This window comes from Nansenia antarctica, assembly GCF_963989245.1.
Source record: "Nansenia antarctica genome assembly, chromosome: 4".
NCBI classification, from domain to species: Eukaryota; Metazoa; Chordata; class Actinopteri; order Argentiniformes; family Microstomatidae; genus Nansenia; species Nansenia antarctica.
Genome location: NC_137689.1, coordinates 42,500,611 through 42,517,487, shown reverse-complemented (window position 1 = coordinate 42,517,487; position 16,877 = coordinate 42,500,611). Strand labels below are relative to the sequence as shown.

The 16,877-nt window shown below is 41.9% G+C and overlaps 1 protein-coding gene across 1 annotated transcript in view; it reads right to left on the bottom strand.

The window, feature by feature from the left end:
• ttll11 (tubulin tyrosine ligase-like family, member 11) overlaps positions 1–16,877 on the bottom strand; it is a gene marked incomplete at both ends in the record, with an annotated part of 56,718 nt that overhangs the window by 34,546 nt on the left and 5,295 nt on the right. Inside the window, 2 exons of the mRNA XM_080529362.1 lie at positions 99–389; positions 8,682–8,815. Coding sequence (XP_080385488.1) covers positions 99–389; positions 8,682–8,815 — 425 coding nt within the window. The remainder of the gene's footprint in view (positions 1–98; positions 390–8,681; positions 8,816–16,877) is intronic.

The following is a 16,877-nucleotide window of genomic DNA, read 5'->3' as shown; positions in this document are numbered from 1 at the left end:
TCTGTGTTCAGGTAGGGCTCTGTGTTCAGTACCTGGTAGGGCTCTGTGTTCAGTACCTGGCAGGGCTCTGTGTTCAGGTAAGGCTCTGTGTTCAGTACCTGGTAGGGCTCTGTGCAGAAGCGCGACAGACCCTCTTTAGCGATGTAAATCTCCAGAGGCTCCAGGGACTTGACCAGCACGTAGAGGCGGATATCGAATTTCAGCTTGTCGATGAGCAGGGGCTTGTGGATGTACTCCTGGACCACCGCCTGCTTGCCTGGCGAGCCGGCCACGCCCCGCAGGTCACCGGGGTCTCGGATGAGGTAGATGCCGTCCCCCTGGGACCCCCCATCGGGCTTGACGATGAAGGTGGGCTTCAGGGTCGCGTCGCTCTCCTTGACCATGCGGATCTGACCCGGACAGAGGCAGGGGGCAGAGGAGAGGGGTTAACACTAGAACAGCCCAGCCTTTTTTACCTACTAAAAGAGTCGCCTCGGGGGTCAAACGACCATAGTCTTTACAATGGGAATCTGCTACTTACACACAAAGACCACTAGTTGGTGCCTCTTGTAAATTAGCCTGCATCCTACACAGAAAAACTGCTAAATAGCTTTATATTAGCTTATCCTGATGTGATTTTGAAAATGTAAGGATACTGGATGGTAGAACGCACATATCTAGGAAAAGTCATGAAAGGAGGGTCCTGAAATTTGTTCGAGTGCAAAGGTATACTTTTTTTCTTACTCACCAGTGGCTATTCTAGTGTTAAATGACCCCACCAATGGCTGTTCTAGTGTTAACAAAGAAAGCAAACGTACATAGTCAATCAACGATCTATTTTATTACTAGTTGTGCTGCTAATTGTATCCTGTCTTAGTCACTTATGTCCTGTACTACTGACACTTTTGTATCTTAGATTATTCCTATTGCCTTACTGTCTTGTGCTGCAATGTCAGGAACAGTATAAGAACCTTACTCTCTTACACTTGTCTAATGTGATGTAACAATAAAACTTGAAACTCAATCAAGTCATGGCATCTCGTCAGTGTCTTGTACATCTGACCTGTGTGTCCTGTATTTATGGAATGAGAGTTAACGACCTGGCGATCAGGATAGGAGGTGACAGAGGGGCTCCTGGACTACCAGGCTGACTGGGTACACTCTAACACCACCTCTTCATTATTCCTCTAAATTCACTTATTTATTTATTTTAAGAAAAAAAAGACCAGGATCATTGTAATCAAAATGATTTCCTTCAGTCTTTGAACACACCAAGAGGCCATGAGAGCAGTAACAATTGGTTTGAAGTTAAGGTAAGGCTTCTTTTTTTAAGAAGTAGAAGAAATCTGCCAAGTCTCAGCCAGTACTCGATTGATTCCACCAGTGTCCATTAGTGACTCGTGGCTCAGTCAGGGTGTGAGCAGCAGAGTGCTGGTCGCCACAATCAGAGACAGAGACGGGTGTGTTAGGTAACAGAGGACGAACTGTCATGTCAGCCTACATGGTGTAATCCTCTGCATGGTTGCATCGTGAGCGGAGGACATTACACTGGCCCTCTGAATCCCAGTAGCTCGTAGCAGCGTTTTATTCACTTTATGGAAAATGGACATCGGTGTCTCTTCACTGCCCCCAAGTGCAATTTCAATGAACCGCACCATCCCTAGAACTCTCACGGCTGTAGGCAAACATCTACGGCACTTTTGTTGTCTTTCTGCATGTGCACACAACTCAAAGAGGCAGTCACCAGAGACAGAAAGGTACCTTAGATAATGATGCCAGCAAACCTCCAGTCACCAGCTCACATGCAGCTCCCTCCTGAGGCGGGGGACTGAAGCAGCCACCTTCTGATGGCTAGCTGGCCTCTCTGACCTCTAGGCTACGGCTGCTGAGTGACCGTAAGAAGTAGGACTGTCACCTAACTGCAGTTACAGTGTTCTGCGATACAGTTTTGTAAATGACGGAACGATGCGCTTCTGAAAATGTGTAGTGACAGAACAGGTGTTCTGAGTCAGGAGCCTATGCTACACAGCGTGTAAAGCCCCTTTTCCACATAATGACAACTGACAATGAAACGCACTACCTGTAGGCTAAATAATTGTTCTGTTTTTTACATGTGCTTAAACTACAGATTGTAAGCTTTCAAATGATGCGTCATATATTGAAATGGGAAACAAATTGAAGACGACATGAGTATTTGAAAGTTGCTACACCTGAAATCACTAAGCAGAGAAAATGCCCTTCAAAGATATTGTTTTTTCTCACCTTCACACAGCCAGGTAATGGGCGGTAACAATGTCTGGTTAACCCCACCCCCAACCACTCAGCTGTCAGCTGTCAATATCTGTCAGTGTTTGTCACTGGGTCAAATAGCTATAGCTAACATTGGGCTGGTTTCACAGACAAGGCTTAGGACTAATCCTAGACTAAAAAGCATCTTCAATGGAGATTTTACATTGAAAGTGTGATTTAGTCCAGGACTAGGCTTAAGCCTTGTCTGTGAAACCGGCCCATTATTACCTAGCAAGGTATTACCTAAGCTAATTAGCCAGCTTATCATTATGGAGGCTTTATGGTTGTTGTAACTATTATTCTTTTAATGATACAAAAAAGTCTTGAATCAGAATTTATTTTACAGTACACAATAATACAAATCTTTGCCTGTGGTTCTTCAACGTTAGCTTTGCAGCAAGGTACATAATCACAACAATACCATCAGAATAATCACAAGTAAATAAGTAAAGTAAGTAATGATAAGTAATAAAGTGATAAGTGATGGTAGTCGCACTACAGCAGAATTAAAGTGCAATCAATAGTGTAACATGCTGTGCAAAGTGAGGTATTTCTCAAGTAGTCAGGTAGTGTGCAATTCCTGTGTCCTAATGTTTTCAACATTAGCATTGCAGCAAGGTACATAATCACAATAATAAGTAAAGTAAGTAATGATAAGTAATACAGTTTTCTGAGGTGCTGTGGAGTCTGGTGGGCATGTGGTGTCTTTTGCCTCATCTGAACAGAATTCTCTGATCAAAAATATACTTCTGTCTGGCCATGTCAAGTCTGAGTGGGCCTTGAACATGAAGATCACCTCCGTGGGGCTTGACATCAGTGATTTTCAGCCATAACCACGCCAGGTTCCTTAGCATCAAAGCTGAAACAGACGGACGACAATACATTGAATTATTGCCCACAGTAAATGTAATAATATTACCGCCATACCCTGTTCATAAAATGAAAGTTCATACATGATAATGAATTACCTGAAGTGCTGGTAACTCAGGCAATCGGGAGGTTGAGGGCAAGGCCAGGCACAGCATGAAGTTGTTCTGAACAGTAAAAAATAATAATTATTAAACACAGTTAGCTAGCTGTACACGGTATCAACAACACAACTTATAAGAACAGCATAATGTGCTATGCGATTGTTTTAGAAAGTCTTACGCAATACCACACATAACTTACTAGCTAATGCTAGCTAGCTAACACGGCTAGCCCAACCCAAGTATATGCCCAAACTATGCGATTGTTTTAGAAAGTCTTTAAAAAGGCAATACGACGACACAGAACATACTAGCTAATGTTCGCTAGCTAACGCGGCTAACCCAACACAAACAAACAAAGGAGTGTAGGCTACTTACCCAAAAGCAGAAAGTGTTGTGGTATGTTGATCCCGTGAAATCCGTATGTTGTCCTAGTAAAGTTTCGTTTCTTGGGGACTTTCTTTGTGCCTTCAGTCATTACTGAACAATTCATTGAGCTAAGCAGTGTTCATCGATGTACAAACTCGAAATACATTCTCAATGAAAACATTGAAACACGGCGCCCTTTGTGTCCCTCCCCCTTGAGCGAGCTCAACAGCCAATCACACCCAAGTGAAAGCATACACGTTATCTCAGCCACAAGCATGACAAACAAGCCTATTTTGTTGATAGATTATACTTATTTAATGAACGTAAAACTGTTCTGAAAAATAACGAGTGGGTACTTCAAAGCTTCAAGTTGGATGTTAGCTAAAAAACCGAGGTCAGAAATTGTTTGAAGACTGATTTGACGTATTTCTGTTTTGCGAGAGGTAACTCCAAATACGCTAGAATGTCACATATACGCTCTGCCCTGCGGGCTATGTGGGATGCAAGACAGCTGAGAGGAGACGGTGTGTGTGCACTGCGTCTATATCTCAAAATGTACATTTGATAAATGAATGAATGAATGAATCTTTTTTTTTATTTCGAACATGATTTAAAATAATAAAAGAACAAATAACTAATATGTAGAGTACAGGCCTATCAATGTTCAAAAAGGAGTAGGATGAAGCCTAGGCTTATCTTGTCCTACCCCTGTCCGTCACTCTCAAGTGAGAACAATTATACTTAAATTATATAATCCAATTAATTAATACATATATTTCAGTTTCATCAGTACTAATACTTTTTCATTCTTAATATTGATAGAACACAAAATAAATAAATAAACATAATTTTCCATTCTTAATACTGAAACAACACAAAATAAATAAATAACAAATATCAGTATACACAATGTAATACAAAAGACAAAGAAAACCACACCTTAGTATCCAGAAGATTAACAACCTTCCCAGTGTTTCCTCTATATGCATTGATTCGTGGCGGGCCGCCACGAATAAATTTTCTCCGCCACTAATTGATTGTCCACTTTGATTCAGGCTGCGCAACGATTATTAGTTATTATGACCGGAGAACAGAAAAAAAGCAGATTGAAGCTAGATTCAGGCCGCTTTCAGACCTACATTTCGTTACGATTTAGGGTGTAGTAAGTTACAATATGTAACAATGTTGCAATTAACCTCGTCGTTTGTTCGCACTGCAATCGAGACTGAATCGCTCTCAACAGGCGCGCGGCGACGCGCTTGCAAAACAGTTTTGTGATTGGTCAGATATTCGCGGGACATTTGGATTTCAGGAAGTCACTCTCCTCTCTCTCTCTTCGCCTGGAGCCCATTCCTTTAATCCCTTATCCTAATCGAAAATGCAACATCATCAGCGACGACTGTGGGTTATTGCATTTACTGCTGTTCTCTGGTTCATGTTCTTATACCAGTGCTCAGTATACAAGTATTTTAAATGAACATTCGTAATATAGTCTGATGTTCATGGTCAACTAAATCAGCCTATTTTGTGAAACAAATAATGTTCCCGCTAATGGGTTAACCGAGCACCCTCGCACCTAATGCTAGCTTCGAACTATTCATAGCAATATGCGCGGGGCAAAAAGTATCTATTGCCTCTAAAATCATCACGAACAAAACGGCGGAGATACGGGTAAGCAGGGCTCATGTCGGTGTCATCAAAGGTAAGAGTTGGTTTTCTTTAACTCAGCTGATGCATTACCTTGCTGTCGGTTGTTTACCGAATGCTCCATCTGACTGTCACACTGTGATTTTACTTGTGTAAACAGTAACGTTAGCCGGTTTTGTGTGTGTACTCTCATGTAGGCCTACTTCGTATTGATGAGCTGATGATCTTTCATTGTGTGTGTGTGTGTGTGTATGTATGTGACTGTCAGTCACAAGTTTATATTCTACGGATGTTGTTCAGTGCTGTAAGCGCGTTCCCGGTTCCATGTGTACTCTTGTGTACTTCATATTCGATGAGCTGATTATCTCTCGTGTACTTCATATTCGATGAGCTGATGATCTTTCTGTGTGTGTGTGTGTGTGTCATGCGCGTTCCGCATGTTCCGCTGCAGCTGTAGGATATCTTGGTATTTGATCACCTTCTATATAAAATCACCTGCTCGGCTTTAATGACTTAACCGCTATAAAAAACAAATTGCCACCCTCTAGTTTTGGTGAAATTACGTCTTTGTTTTGAGCGCAAGTGCGCGAAAAACGAACACCCCGCCACTAATGTGGGAAATCCTGGAAGAAACACTGTAATCCAAGTCTCAGAAATAGCTACAATATTGGCTTCTTAAATTTGACTAGGTACTCCTTGATATGTTGAAAGTCTGCTATTAAAGTGGATAATTGACAGTCCTTGATTTACCTCGATTCTGGTATTAAATTCGTCATCAGTATAATAACCACAATTGTTGGTTACCTTCTTAAAGAAGTTGCTTTCAGGGTCAATGTTATATTCAAATTCATGCATGTTATGTTCAGTAAGTTCAACTGTATCAGAAGAGCCTAATGCCATTTCGGTCCCAGTCGTTTCCACAGGTAGCCATAATCCAGTCATTTTCACAGTCATTTCCACAGGTAGACATAGTCCATATACATTTTCACAGGTAGACATAATCCAATAGTCATTTCCACAGGTAGACATAGTCTATAGACATTTTCACAGTCATTTCCAAAGGTAGACATAATCCAATAGTCATTTTCACAGGTAGACATAATCCAATAGTCATTTCCAAAGGTAGACATAATCCAATAGTCATTTTCACAGTAATTTCCACATGTAGACATACCGGTAATCCAAGTCATTTTCACAGGTAGACATAATCCAAGTCATTTTCATTTTCACAGTCATTTCCACAGGTAGACATAATCCAATAGTCATTTTCACAGTCATTTCCACAGGTAGACAATAGACATAATCCAATAGTCATTTTCACAGTCATTTCCACAGGTAGACATAATCCAATAGTCATGTTTACAGTCATTTCCACAGGTAGACATAATCCAATAGTCATTTTCACAGTCATTTCCACAGGTAGACATAATTCAATAGTCATTTTCACAGTCATTTCCACAGGTAGACATAGATAGTAATTGTTACCTTGTGTAGATGTCGATTGAGTGTCACTGATAGCCTACTTGTCCAACTCCTCTATGTTTCTGATGACCATCACTTTGGACTCCTCTGGCGTTCTATTCAGCTTTATAAAGACTTTGCAGTTTGTTGTCCATGTAGATTGGATCTTTCTATCCTTTCGCAAAAATCAGGCCTTCTTAGCGATATCCTCATTCTTCTTAGTTAGCCTAAGTGTTCATTCAGGTACACGTCGGATCCTCTCATCGTCGGATTTTCTTCTGCTTTAACAGTGCCGTTTTATGTTTTACGGTTTGCGAACCTCAGTATTACCGTAGGTTTGTCACTCGACCTTCTCAGCGGGAGTGGGTGACAAGCCTCTATGTTGTTCACGTCCACTGCTATGCCCTTGGTCAGAAAAAAGGCAGACACCTGTTGCTCCGCTCTGTTCGAGTCGGCCTGGTTGGACTCATCGATAGTACCAGCAGCCGCTTGGGCATATGACCGGGGTTTAATCGCCAGTCCAGTTACAATAATGTCATTTATTCTTGAGTACTGCTCAAGGTCTGACACACGATTTTCCAATTGTGCAATTGTTTTGTCCTTCTTGTTGATTTCTAGCTGTAGTGCTTTGACCTCTTCCACCAAGTTTACGATGGTTTTCTACTCTAATCTGACAGCAGCCATCTCCTCAGTCAGAAATTCAAGCGCTTCCTTAAGCTCTCTTTCTAATTCCGTAGGAGGCATGGTGCTGTATTACGCAGACAGGTTATCACATTTTGATACCTCCACAATTGATACCTCCTTGAGTAAGTGTTTTAAGTTTTAAGGGAGAGGAGCCGCAAGGCTTCTACTCCGCCATCTTGGATGCATTTGAAGTAAAAGTTTTAAGTAAAAGTAAGCTAGCTAACTATGATTGGAAACTAAGTACTATGCAGTTAGAATTATAGAAGATCTAGTTGTGTTTTCTTGCTGGTCTCGCTGCCTGGGTTTGAACAGACTTTGGGATCAACTACAACATCTCCATAAGATACATTATAACTTTGCATCCTTTGAAAAAAACGGTGGCATGTAAGGATCTTCGCAAACATTACAAACAATAGCAGCATTTAAATAGTTTAGTTTATGTTCAACTGGAAAAGGTAGTGAGCGCAGATCTTCATTTATGTTTTGACTGTCAAAACATGAAAATCTGCGCTCACTACCTTTTCCAGTGTTACTTCTCACAATCACATTCAGTTAATTCAGTGGCCTACTCTTTGAATTATACAGGCCCAGTATTTATCTATTAAGCTCCTTATTGTTTCATTAATTTAATTAGTCGATATGCATTTCAAAAGTATCCCTAGTTCACATGTTTAAAATGTGCTGTTAAAGTTTTGTTTATTAAAACATTCCTTCTTTGTTATTTTGTAGTTGTGTCCTGTATGCACACTTTAGGTGTCAGTTCCTGTAATGGCATAAGTAATAGGCTACTGTACCACACACAATAATAGCCCTCCATTCCATATCTTAAGCAATGAGCCTATTTCATTTTTAATACACATTTTAAAAATCTAATAGTCGTTTTTCTAATGGGATAAATGCTTGTCAAATATTATGTGTTTATTCTGCTTAAAACAGTTTATGTTATGGGCAGGTTATGTCATGGATTCCGAGATCACTGTAATGCTCTCTTTATTTTTTAGGCTATGACACGGCTCTCTAAAATACTCGATTCTGATTGGACAATCGCTCGTTCTACCGGTGAGTTATTTCTCCTTTGGCCCGATGAACCCGGGCGAGCTGAAAAAACTGGTTCGTACTCTACCCCCCCCGCCCCCCCCCCTCCCCTTAAACAAGAAATAGTTTATTGTGTTTATTTTCAACTGTTGCTTAAAGGTTAGACCGTAATGTTCACAAAACAGCGTGTAAGGCTACACAGCCTGTAAGGCTACACAGCCTGTAAGGCTACACAGCGTGTAAGGCTACCTGGGCAGAGAACTGCTGGAACTCCTCTGGCAGGATCCAGGAGCGGGGGTAGAAGTTGTATTCCTCCGGGAAGAGGTCCTGCATGGTCCTCACGGCACGGCTCAGGTTGATCTTCCTCAACATCTCGATCATACCTGTACAGCAAACACACACACGACAGGTTGGGAGTTTTAACACACCTTTATTGCACTGCGACGCAAGCGAATGGTACATGCATACATGACGGGTAGGGATGTCCCGATCCCACTTTTTCACTACCGATACCGATACCGATACCTGGGCTTCGGGTATCTGCGATACCGATACCGATCCGATATTTGTATACATTTTTTGAGCCCTGAATAATAACAAATACCTCCCCAGTATATAGTCCACACCAACAACAGTTAAATTAAAGACTGCCAGCCTTTATTAAAGCAACAAATGCGACGTGTTGTGGATTGGAACTACGGATCATAAGCTTTCAAATGATGTGTCATACATTGAAATCCGAAAAAATATGAAGTTAGAGTCATTTGAATGTTGTTTGACGTCAGGCACATATAGGGTTAACCTCTTTGTAATGAAACCGTAAGCACACAGCGCTACGAACTATGAGAGCTGTATCCATTATGCGCATTTTAAGCGCATATAGGACTCGCGTGAAGCATTTCTGCGACACGCGTTTCTGTTCACTGTTTTCATTCCCTCATCGCTTATACACATAAGTTTGACTGCGCATGACAGTAGTTCAGCAGTCTTTTAGTCGCACTGGTGCGATTGAATGTATTTCCAAGTCGCACAGAAATATATTCACTCGCAAATGCGACCAAAACAGTCGCACTATCGAGCCCTGGTCATGCACGTGGCTACTACTGTTGTCGTCACTTGAGTGACACACCAGATCGAGAGCGCGGATCGGAGCCTTTTTTTTTCTGGTGCGATCCGCGATCCAGCATTCAGGTCCAATATCGCGGCGATATCCGATATCAGTATCGGATCGGGACATCCCTAATGACGGGCATACACCATGCCTTCTCGGGAAAAAACTAAAAGGACAGATCCCAAATGCAGAAAAGGAAATGGAAACGTGAACAAAACGTGAACAAAAACAAATTAAACTAAAGCCAGGTACACACATAAAGATAATCTGGCCGATTTTGGCCCGATTTTCCCCCTTCCGACCAAGGACAGCAAACGCCCGATTATCGGATGGCTCTAAAGATTATCCTACAAGATTATCCTGTGGTGTGAGGTGTGTTAAGAGTCCATTTCTCCCGACAATCTGCTCGGAAAATGGTCCGGCCGACAATCGTAAATATTAAACGTGTTCAATATTTACGACCAAAAATCCTCCTGTGTGTGGGCAACTCCCGACTCCCAACAAATCCCGAGCAGGGTTGCCAGATGGGCTTGGTTTTTTTGGTGGAATTAGCGGTTTTAGACTGTGGGCTGGAAAGTGTCACTCATCTGGCAACTCTGCTCCCGAGTCTGATTGTGACGTCGATGGAATGTAGGCAATCAAGAAGCGAGCTGACTAATACTTCGTTCTTCGGCACTTTATTTGCCCTGTCGCACATGGCTCGTACAGGTCAGTCAGGGTTAGGGGTGTAACGGATCACCTAACTCACGGATCGGATCATGGTTTTTGAGTCACGGATCGGATCATTTTTCGGATCAACACAATTATTTTACATTTGTAATGGAACGGTTTCCATGTATTGTTTGGGTCCTTTTTCTGCCACTAGGGGGCATAGTTGTTTTGTCTTTGGAGTATTTCGCCTAGGCCAGGGGTCGGCAACCCAAAATGTTGAAAGAGCCATATTGGACCAAAAAAACAAAAAACTAATCTGTCTGGAGCCGCAAAAAAATGAAAGCCTTATATAAGCCTTATAATGAAGGCAACACATGCTGTAAGTGTCTATATTAGCTATATTAGCCTACTATCAAAAAAATGACTAGGTAGGCTACAAATACATAATGAGCATTCATGATTAAATGTTTATTTTCGCTGCAGCGCACCGTGGAGAGAATGACGCACCACGTGACTACTCTGCTGTACGACGGTTTAAGTTTAACTTCCATTACAATATTAATGTATTATGTCTCGTTGCATTGATGAAATTATAGAATTACAATAAAGAAATCACATTTTGATGTGATTTTTATTTTGAGGATTAAAAAATATATATATAAAATGGAACGTGCATAATAGGCCTCCTGTAATTTCAGACCTCCCCATGGAATAAAATGCAGTCCTCTTCAACCCGCAATAATACAATACGAATACAACATATAAGTCGAATACAATACAATCCTCTTCTCTTTTCCCCCTTATCTGGGCAATAAAACGCAGCCTGCAATTATAAACAATAAAACAGCAGCCTTTTGAAAAGGTAAAGTATATTACATTTAAATAATACAGTTTAAGTTCGATTTCTGTGCATTATCCTCTTCTCTTTAGTTTTCTGCCAATGCCAAGTAAGTCAGTGCTAGAACTGAAGTGAAGTGAACTGAACAGAACTACTAGTCAAGGGTAAAACACAGCAGCATCCGCTTCTCTTTTGACACGCACAATACAACGCAGCCATCCTCGGACCTGAGCAACAAAACACTAATAATATCCCTATGTGTCATTCCAAATATATACTGACAAAAATCTGAAATCACTTTATAAAAACAGCCACTTTGTTACTAAATATGTGCCTATGACAGGATTGTGTTCTTACCCGTTTAATGTGACTTCTGTTTTCGGACATCACTGGACAGCTTCTCAACATCGGGCATGTAAGATGTAACTTTAATCTTCACGCAGGACTGCAAGCTCTCATCTGTGAGGCGGGTGCGGTATTTGGATTTGATGTAGTTCATGTTTGAGAATATCTGCTCGCACAGGTATGTTGATCCAAATATGGATAATACTCCAAATGCATATTTCTTCATGTTCCTATAACTGTCAGGAAGAGCGTTCCATGTTTCAAACACAAGTTTCTCGGGTGTTGGGAGGCTTTCAATTTCGCTCCATTTGTGGCTTTGGGCAAGCTGGGCTTTCTGACGAGTGACGTCTTCAAGCTCGGCTGTCAGACTTTTGAACTTGGACACCCATAAATCTTTGTCAGCTATATCGGCCATTTCCATTTCAAGGTCAGCTTGATTTACTCCTGGGAATGTGTTCAATAAGGACGGGTCAATCTCCAGGGGTGTGACAGGGAAAGATAGTGACATTTTGTGAATGTTTGTGCACACAGTGCTTCTTGGTGCAAGATGCAGTGAAATGCAAGCAGATTTCGACCCAACGCTTTCTGTAGTAAAGTCACAAACCCCTTTTGTGATCCTCTCATACTGGGCGCCCCATCTGTAGCCACTGAAATCAGGTGGTTGGTGTTTATTCCATTGTCATTTAAACACTTCAGCACAGCCTCACATTATGTCCTCCCCCCCGTGTTTGGCCTTTCAGTGGTATTAATTCGATCATTTCTTCTTGCGGCCCATCAGAGTTCACATACCTGCATAACAGCGCTGTCTGTTCAATATTGATCACATCACACGACTCATCACAGGCAACTGAGTATGCTGGAGCTGAATTAATGTCCTTGATTTGCTGATTGGTGATGTTGCCTGCCATTTGAATGGCCCTTTCCTTCACTGTCTTTGCGGAGAGAGGCATGTCTTTAATTTTCTGTATTATCTCGGTTTTGTTTTTGAAGTCTGAAAATAGGTGCTCTATTTTAATGAATGAATCCTTCATGTTGTCACCATCTGTGAACGGTTTTCCACGCTTTATTATCTCCCGGGTTGCAACAAAACTAGCAGCAGTAGTGGAGTTTGGAGATGCAATCCACTTCTTAAATCGATCTTTGCGCTCTTGTAATTTCTCCAGAAGTAATGCAATCGCACTTTTTCTCTGACTCCCAACTGGGTACTCGGCTGCAAATGTAGCATGCCTTCCCTGGAAATGTCTTTCCAAATTACTTTTTTTGTTATTTGACAACTTCTCATTACAGAGCAAACATGCAGGCAATCCTTCCGCATTGGCAATGAAAGCAAATGATTCGGTCCAAGAACTGTTGAATCCTCTGTTCTCCTCAGCGATCTTTCTCTTTTTCCCTTTGGGATCCATGGCCCATCACACACCCGCCGGTTTGTTCGCAACAGCCACCTGCCTGGCACCGTGACTACGGTAGCCTGTACACAATAACAATAGATTGAATTGATTGATTGAAAAACTTTATTAGAAGGTTTGCAGAAGTAGGTACATGAAAGTACATATTACATACAAGGTCAACTAAAAGGATAAAAACCCAAGAAAGCCACTGGCTTATTTCAATTGGGGTCCTTGATTAATAGCACCACAGCTATGACGCAAATCTTTGTGTTGAAATGTAATATTTATTCTGCACATTTTTACAGCATTGGAAAACGTTAAAACGTAAAAAAAAAACATTGGAATGTTTGTGTCATGTTTGTCCTCCTACAGAAACCATATAAAAATAAAATAAAAAATAAAACAATCATACATTTTTGAAAAAGCTCCATGGAGCCACTAGGGCGGCGCTAAAGAGCCGCAGGTTGCCGACCCCCGGCCTAGGCCATCTAGTGGTGTTTCGTTTACTGCTGTTTGTTGCTCCGCACTTCCTGGTTTCTATGACAACAAGAAAGCTATAGTTTTTTACTGAATCAATGTTCTTGCCCCATCATTGGTCATTGTTTGGTTTCTGTCCCTTTCAGTGGCAATATCTGTAAGTTGAATTGTTATCCATCATTGTTATACAGTATGTCTGTCTTTGGATGTTTCGTCATATTTACTGCACAATGTAATGATTGGCATTCAAGCTATTATTTTTTGTACGAGATGTACCTATTAGCATAGATGCGATGTTCTATGTAATCTGTCATTTGATTGGTTCATTTCATATCTTACATTTGGTTGTTTGGTAAAGAAATTATAGTTTTGCCAAAACCTTTGGGCATGACTTCTTACAAGGTGACTAATTATGGCGCTTTTCCACTGACCGGCCCGGGTCGGCACGGCACGGCTCGCCTCAGCACGCTTTTGAACAGTTCTGGGTACGAGACGTTTCCCACTGTACACAAGAGACCAGGAACGAGTATAGTAAGGGAAACATATGAAAATCTGCGAAGTAAATCGTTACCAAAAATGTTCTTCACCAATGTGTTTCTAAAGGTGTGTAATAACATGTACTAAAAGGTTGAAATTCAACTCCTGTGGGAAACCTCATAAAAAACTGCTCAAAGTTGGGGTACCGATAACCGATTTTCGAAAATTCGAAAATGCTTAAATTGGACTTGAGTAACTTTTGAGGGGTCAAACTAGGCATTTTTCATGATTCTGAGTTGATTGCAAGCATTTATTTGTCACCAAGACCACTTCCTGGTAGAGAAACTGCCACGCCCTTTTTTCCATTTACATATACATTTATTTAAATTAGCTGCATAATACTCAGAGTGGAGGTGGTAGTGGAGGTGGTAGGTAGTGGGGGTGGTAGTGGAGGTGGTAGTGGAGGTGGTAGTGGAGGTGGTAGTGGAGGTGGTAGTGGAGGTGGTAGTGGAGGTGGTAGTGGAGGTGGTAGTGGAGGTGGTAGTAGAGGTGGTAGTGGAGGTGGTAGTGGAGGTGGTAGTAGAGGTGGTAGTGGAGGTGGTAGTGGAGGTGGTAGTGGAGGTGGTAGTGGAGGTGGTAGTAGAGGTGGTAGTGGAGGTGGTAGTGGAGGTGGTAGTGGAGGTGGTAGTAGAGGTGGTAGTAGAGGTGGTAGTAGAGGTGGTAGTGGAGGTGGTAGTGGAGGTGGTAGTGGAGGTGGTAGTGGAGGTGGTAGTAGAGGTGGTAGTGGAGGTGGTAGTGGAGGTGGTAGTGGAGGTGGTAGTAGAGGTGGTAGTGGAGGTGGTAGTGGAGGTGGTAGTGGAGGTGGTAGTGGAGGTGGTAGTAGAGGTGGTAGTAGAGGTGGTAGTGGAGGTGGTAGTGGAGGTGGTAGTAGAGGTGGTAGTGGAGGTGGTAGTGGAGGTGGTAGTAGAGGTGGTAGTGGAGGTGGTAGTAGAGGTGGTAGTGGAGGTGGTAGTAGAGGTGGTAGTGGAGGTGGTAGTGGAGGTGGTAGTGGAGGTGGTAGTGGAGGTGGTAGTGGAGGTGGTAGTGGAGGTGGTAGTAGAGGTGGTAGTGGAGGTGGTAGTGGAGGTGGTAGTAGAGGTGGTAGTGGGCGTGGTAGTGGAGGTGGTAGTAGAGGTGGAAGCATTGAATAAATGCTTGCAATCAACTCAGAATCATGAAAAATGCCTAGTTTGACCCCTCAAAAGTTACTCAAGTCCAATTTAAGCATTTTCGAATTTTCGAAAATCGGTTATCGGTACCCCAACTTTGAGCAGTTTTTTTTATGAGGTTTCCCACAGGAGTTGAATTTCAACCTTTTAGGACATGTTATTACACACCTTTAGAAACACATTGGTGAAGAAATTTCTTGGTAACGATTTACTTCGCAGATTGGTCAAATATCTGGTAAAATGCCCTTACTAGTAGGAGGAGTAGAAGATAGTAGGCGGAGTTACGCGTCATAACAGCGCGCCATGGTGGTGACGTATATTTTCACGAGACACAACACAGCCAACAATAGCAACATGGAGGAACATGAAGCTATCGTATACTTTTTCCTCGGCATGTGGTATATTATTAACCGTGGTTTTTTGGAGAGAAAGAGAAAGAGAGAGAGGGAGAGAGAGAGGAAGCTATGTACACATAATAAAGTCATGTTTTTTGAACCCTTAAAACCACTGCCTTCACTTGTCTGCTTTATGAACTGTAGTATCATTGTTATGTTGAGCATATCAGATGGCTACTGCCTGATCGATGTCGACACTGCTCGTAGTGAATATAAGCACTTGACGCATGTTGAACTCCTGGTTCATTGAGTTTACTCCCGGTTCACTTCTCGGGGTGGCACCACGGTGGTTCAGGGCTCAAAATGACCGTATACCGATGGTGGAGTTAGCCAGCATAGTCTTGTCTTTTTACCACCTTCCTAGCCGGTGTTATTCACGGACAAACACGGTGCCCGGAGGCACCCTTTGCGGGTTAATAACTGTGGTTTAACACTGATTCTGATTGAAGACTTTTTTGTATCATTAAAAGACAGTAACAATAACAGTTAGAACAACCATAAATAATAATAAGCTGGGTAATTAGCTTAGGTAATACCTTGCTAGGTAATAATGTTATAGCTGTATAACTATAGCTGTCTGACCCAGTGACTAACACTGACAGGTATTGACAGCTGATAGCTGTCAATCTAGAGGGGGAGTGGTTGGGGGTGGGGTTGACCAGCTATTGTTACCGCCCATTACCTGCCTGTGTGAAGGTGTGAAAAAGTACGAAAAAGTATGAAATCTTTGAAGGGCTTTTTCTCAGGATTTAGTTTTCAGGGTTAACAAGTTTCAAATACTCATGTCGTCTTACATTTTTTCCCGATGTCTATGTATGACGCATCATTTGAAAGCTTACAATCTGTAGTTTAAGCATATGTAAAAAACAGAAAAATTACTTTGCCTACTTGATGATCATTCCACCACATCGCGTCACATACAATCACCTTCCCTGGCCTGCCTGGTTACTGGCATGACAAGGCATTAGGCACAGCTGACACCAATCCAACCTGCTGCATACACGTACTTTAACATAAGACTGGCTGCATACATACACTTTAACATAAGACTGGCTGCATACACATACTCCACATCTTATCCACTCCCCCATATTTGGGGTAAAGTCGTGTCTATGTTTAATATAACAGATTTAAAGAGCTTACCTTTATCAATAATGTTCATCGATATCGCAAACGATTCATTAGATTCCATTCTAAACGACCACATCATTTTTTTCTGTGTCCCAAATTTCCATATCATTGGTCCTCGAAAGTCATTTTTTCCGCCTCTGTTCGATTCTATTGGCTCTGACGCTTCAAATGAGTGATCAATCATGACATTTTGACCAATGGGTTCGGGAGAAAATTCACTGCGTAAACGACTCTGGTGTGAAAACGAGGCCGTTGCGCAATAGGAGCGCACAGAAAACCGCGCAGGAGGGCCCTGCTGGATGCAAACAGAGTCTAAACAGTTGGATTTGGATGCAATTTATACCTATAGTGATATGTCAATGAAATATAATCAATTTTACAGTCTTGATGCATGAGAAAGTCTGATACACTGATGGTGCCAAAA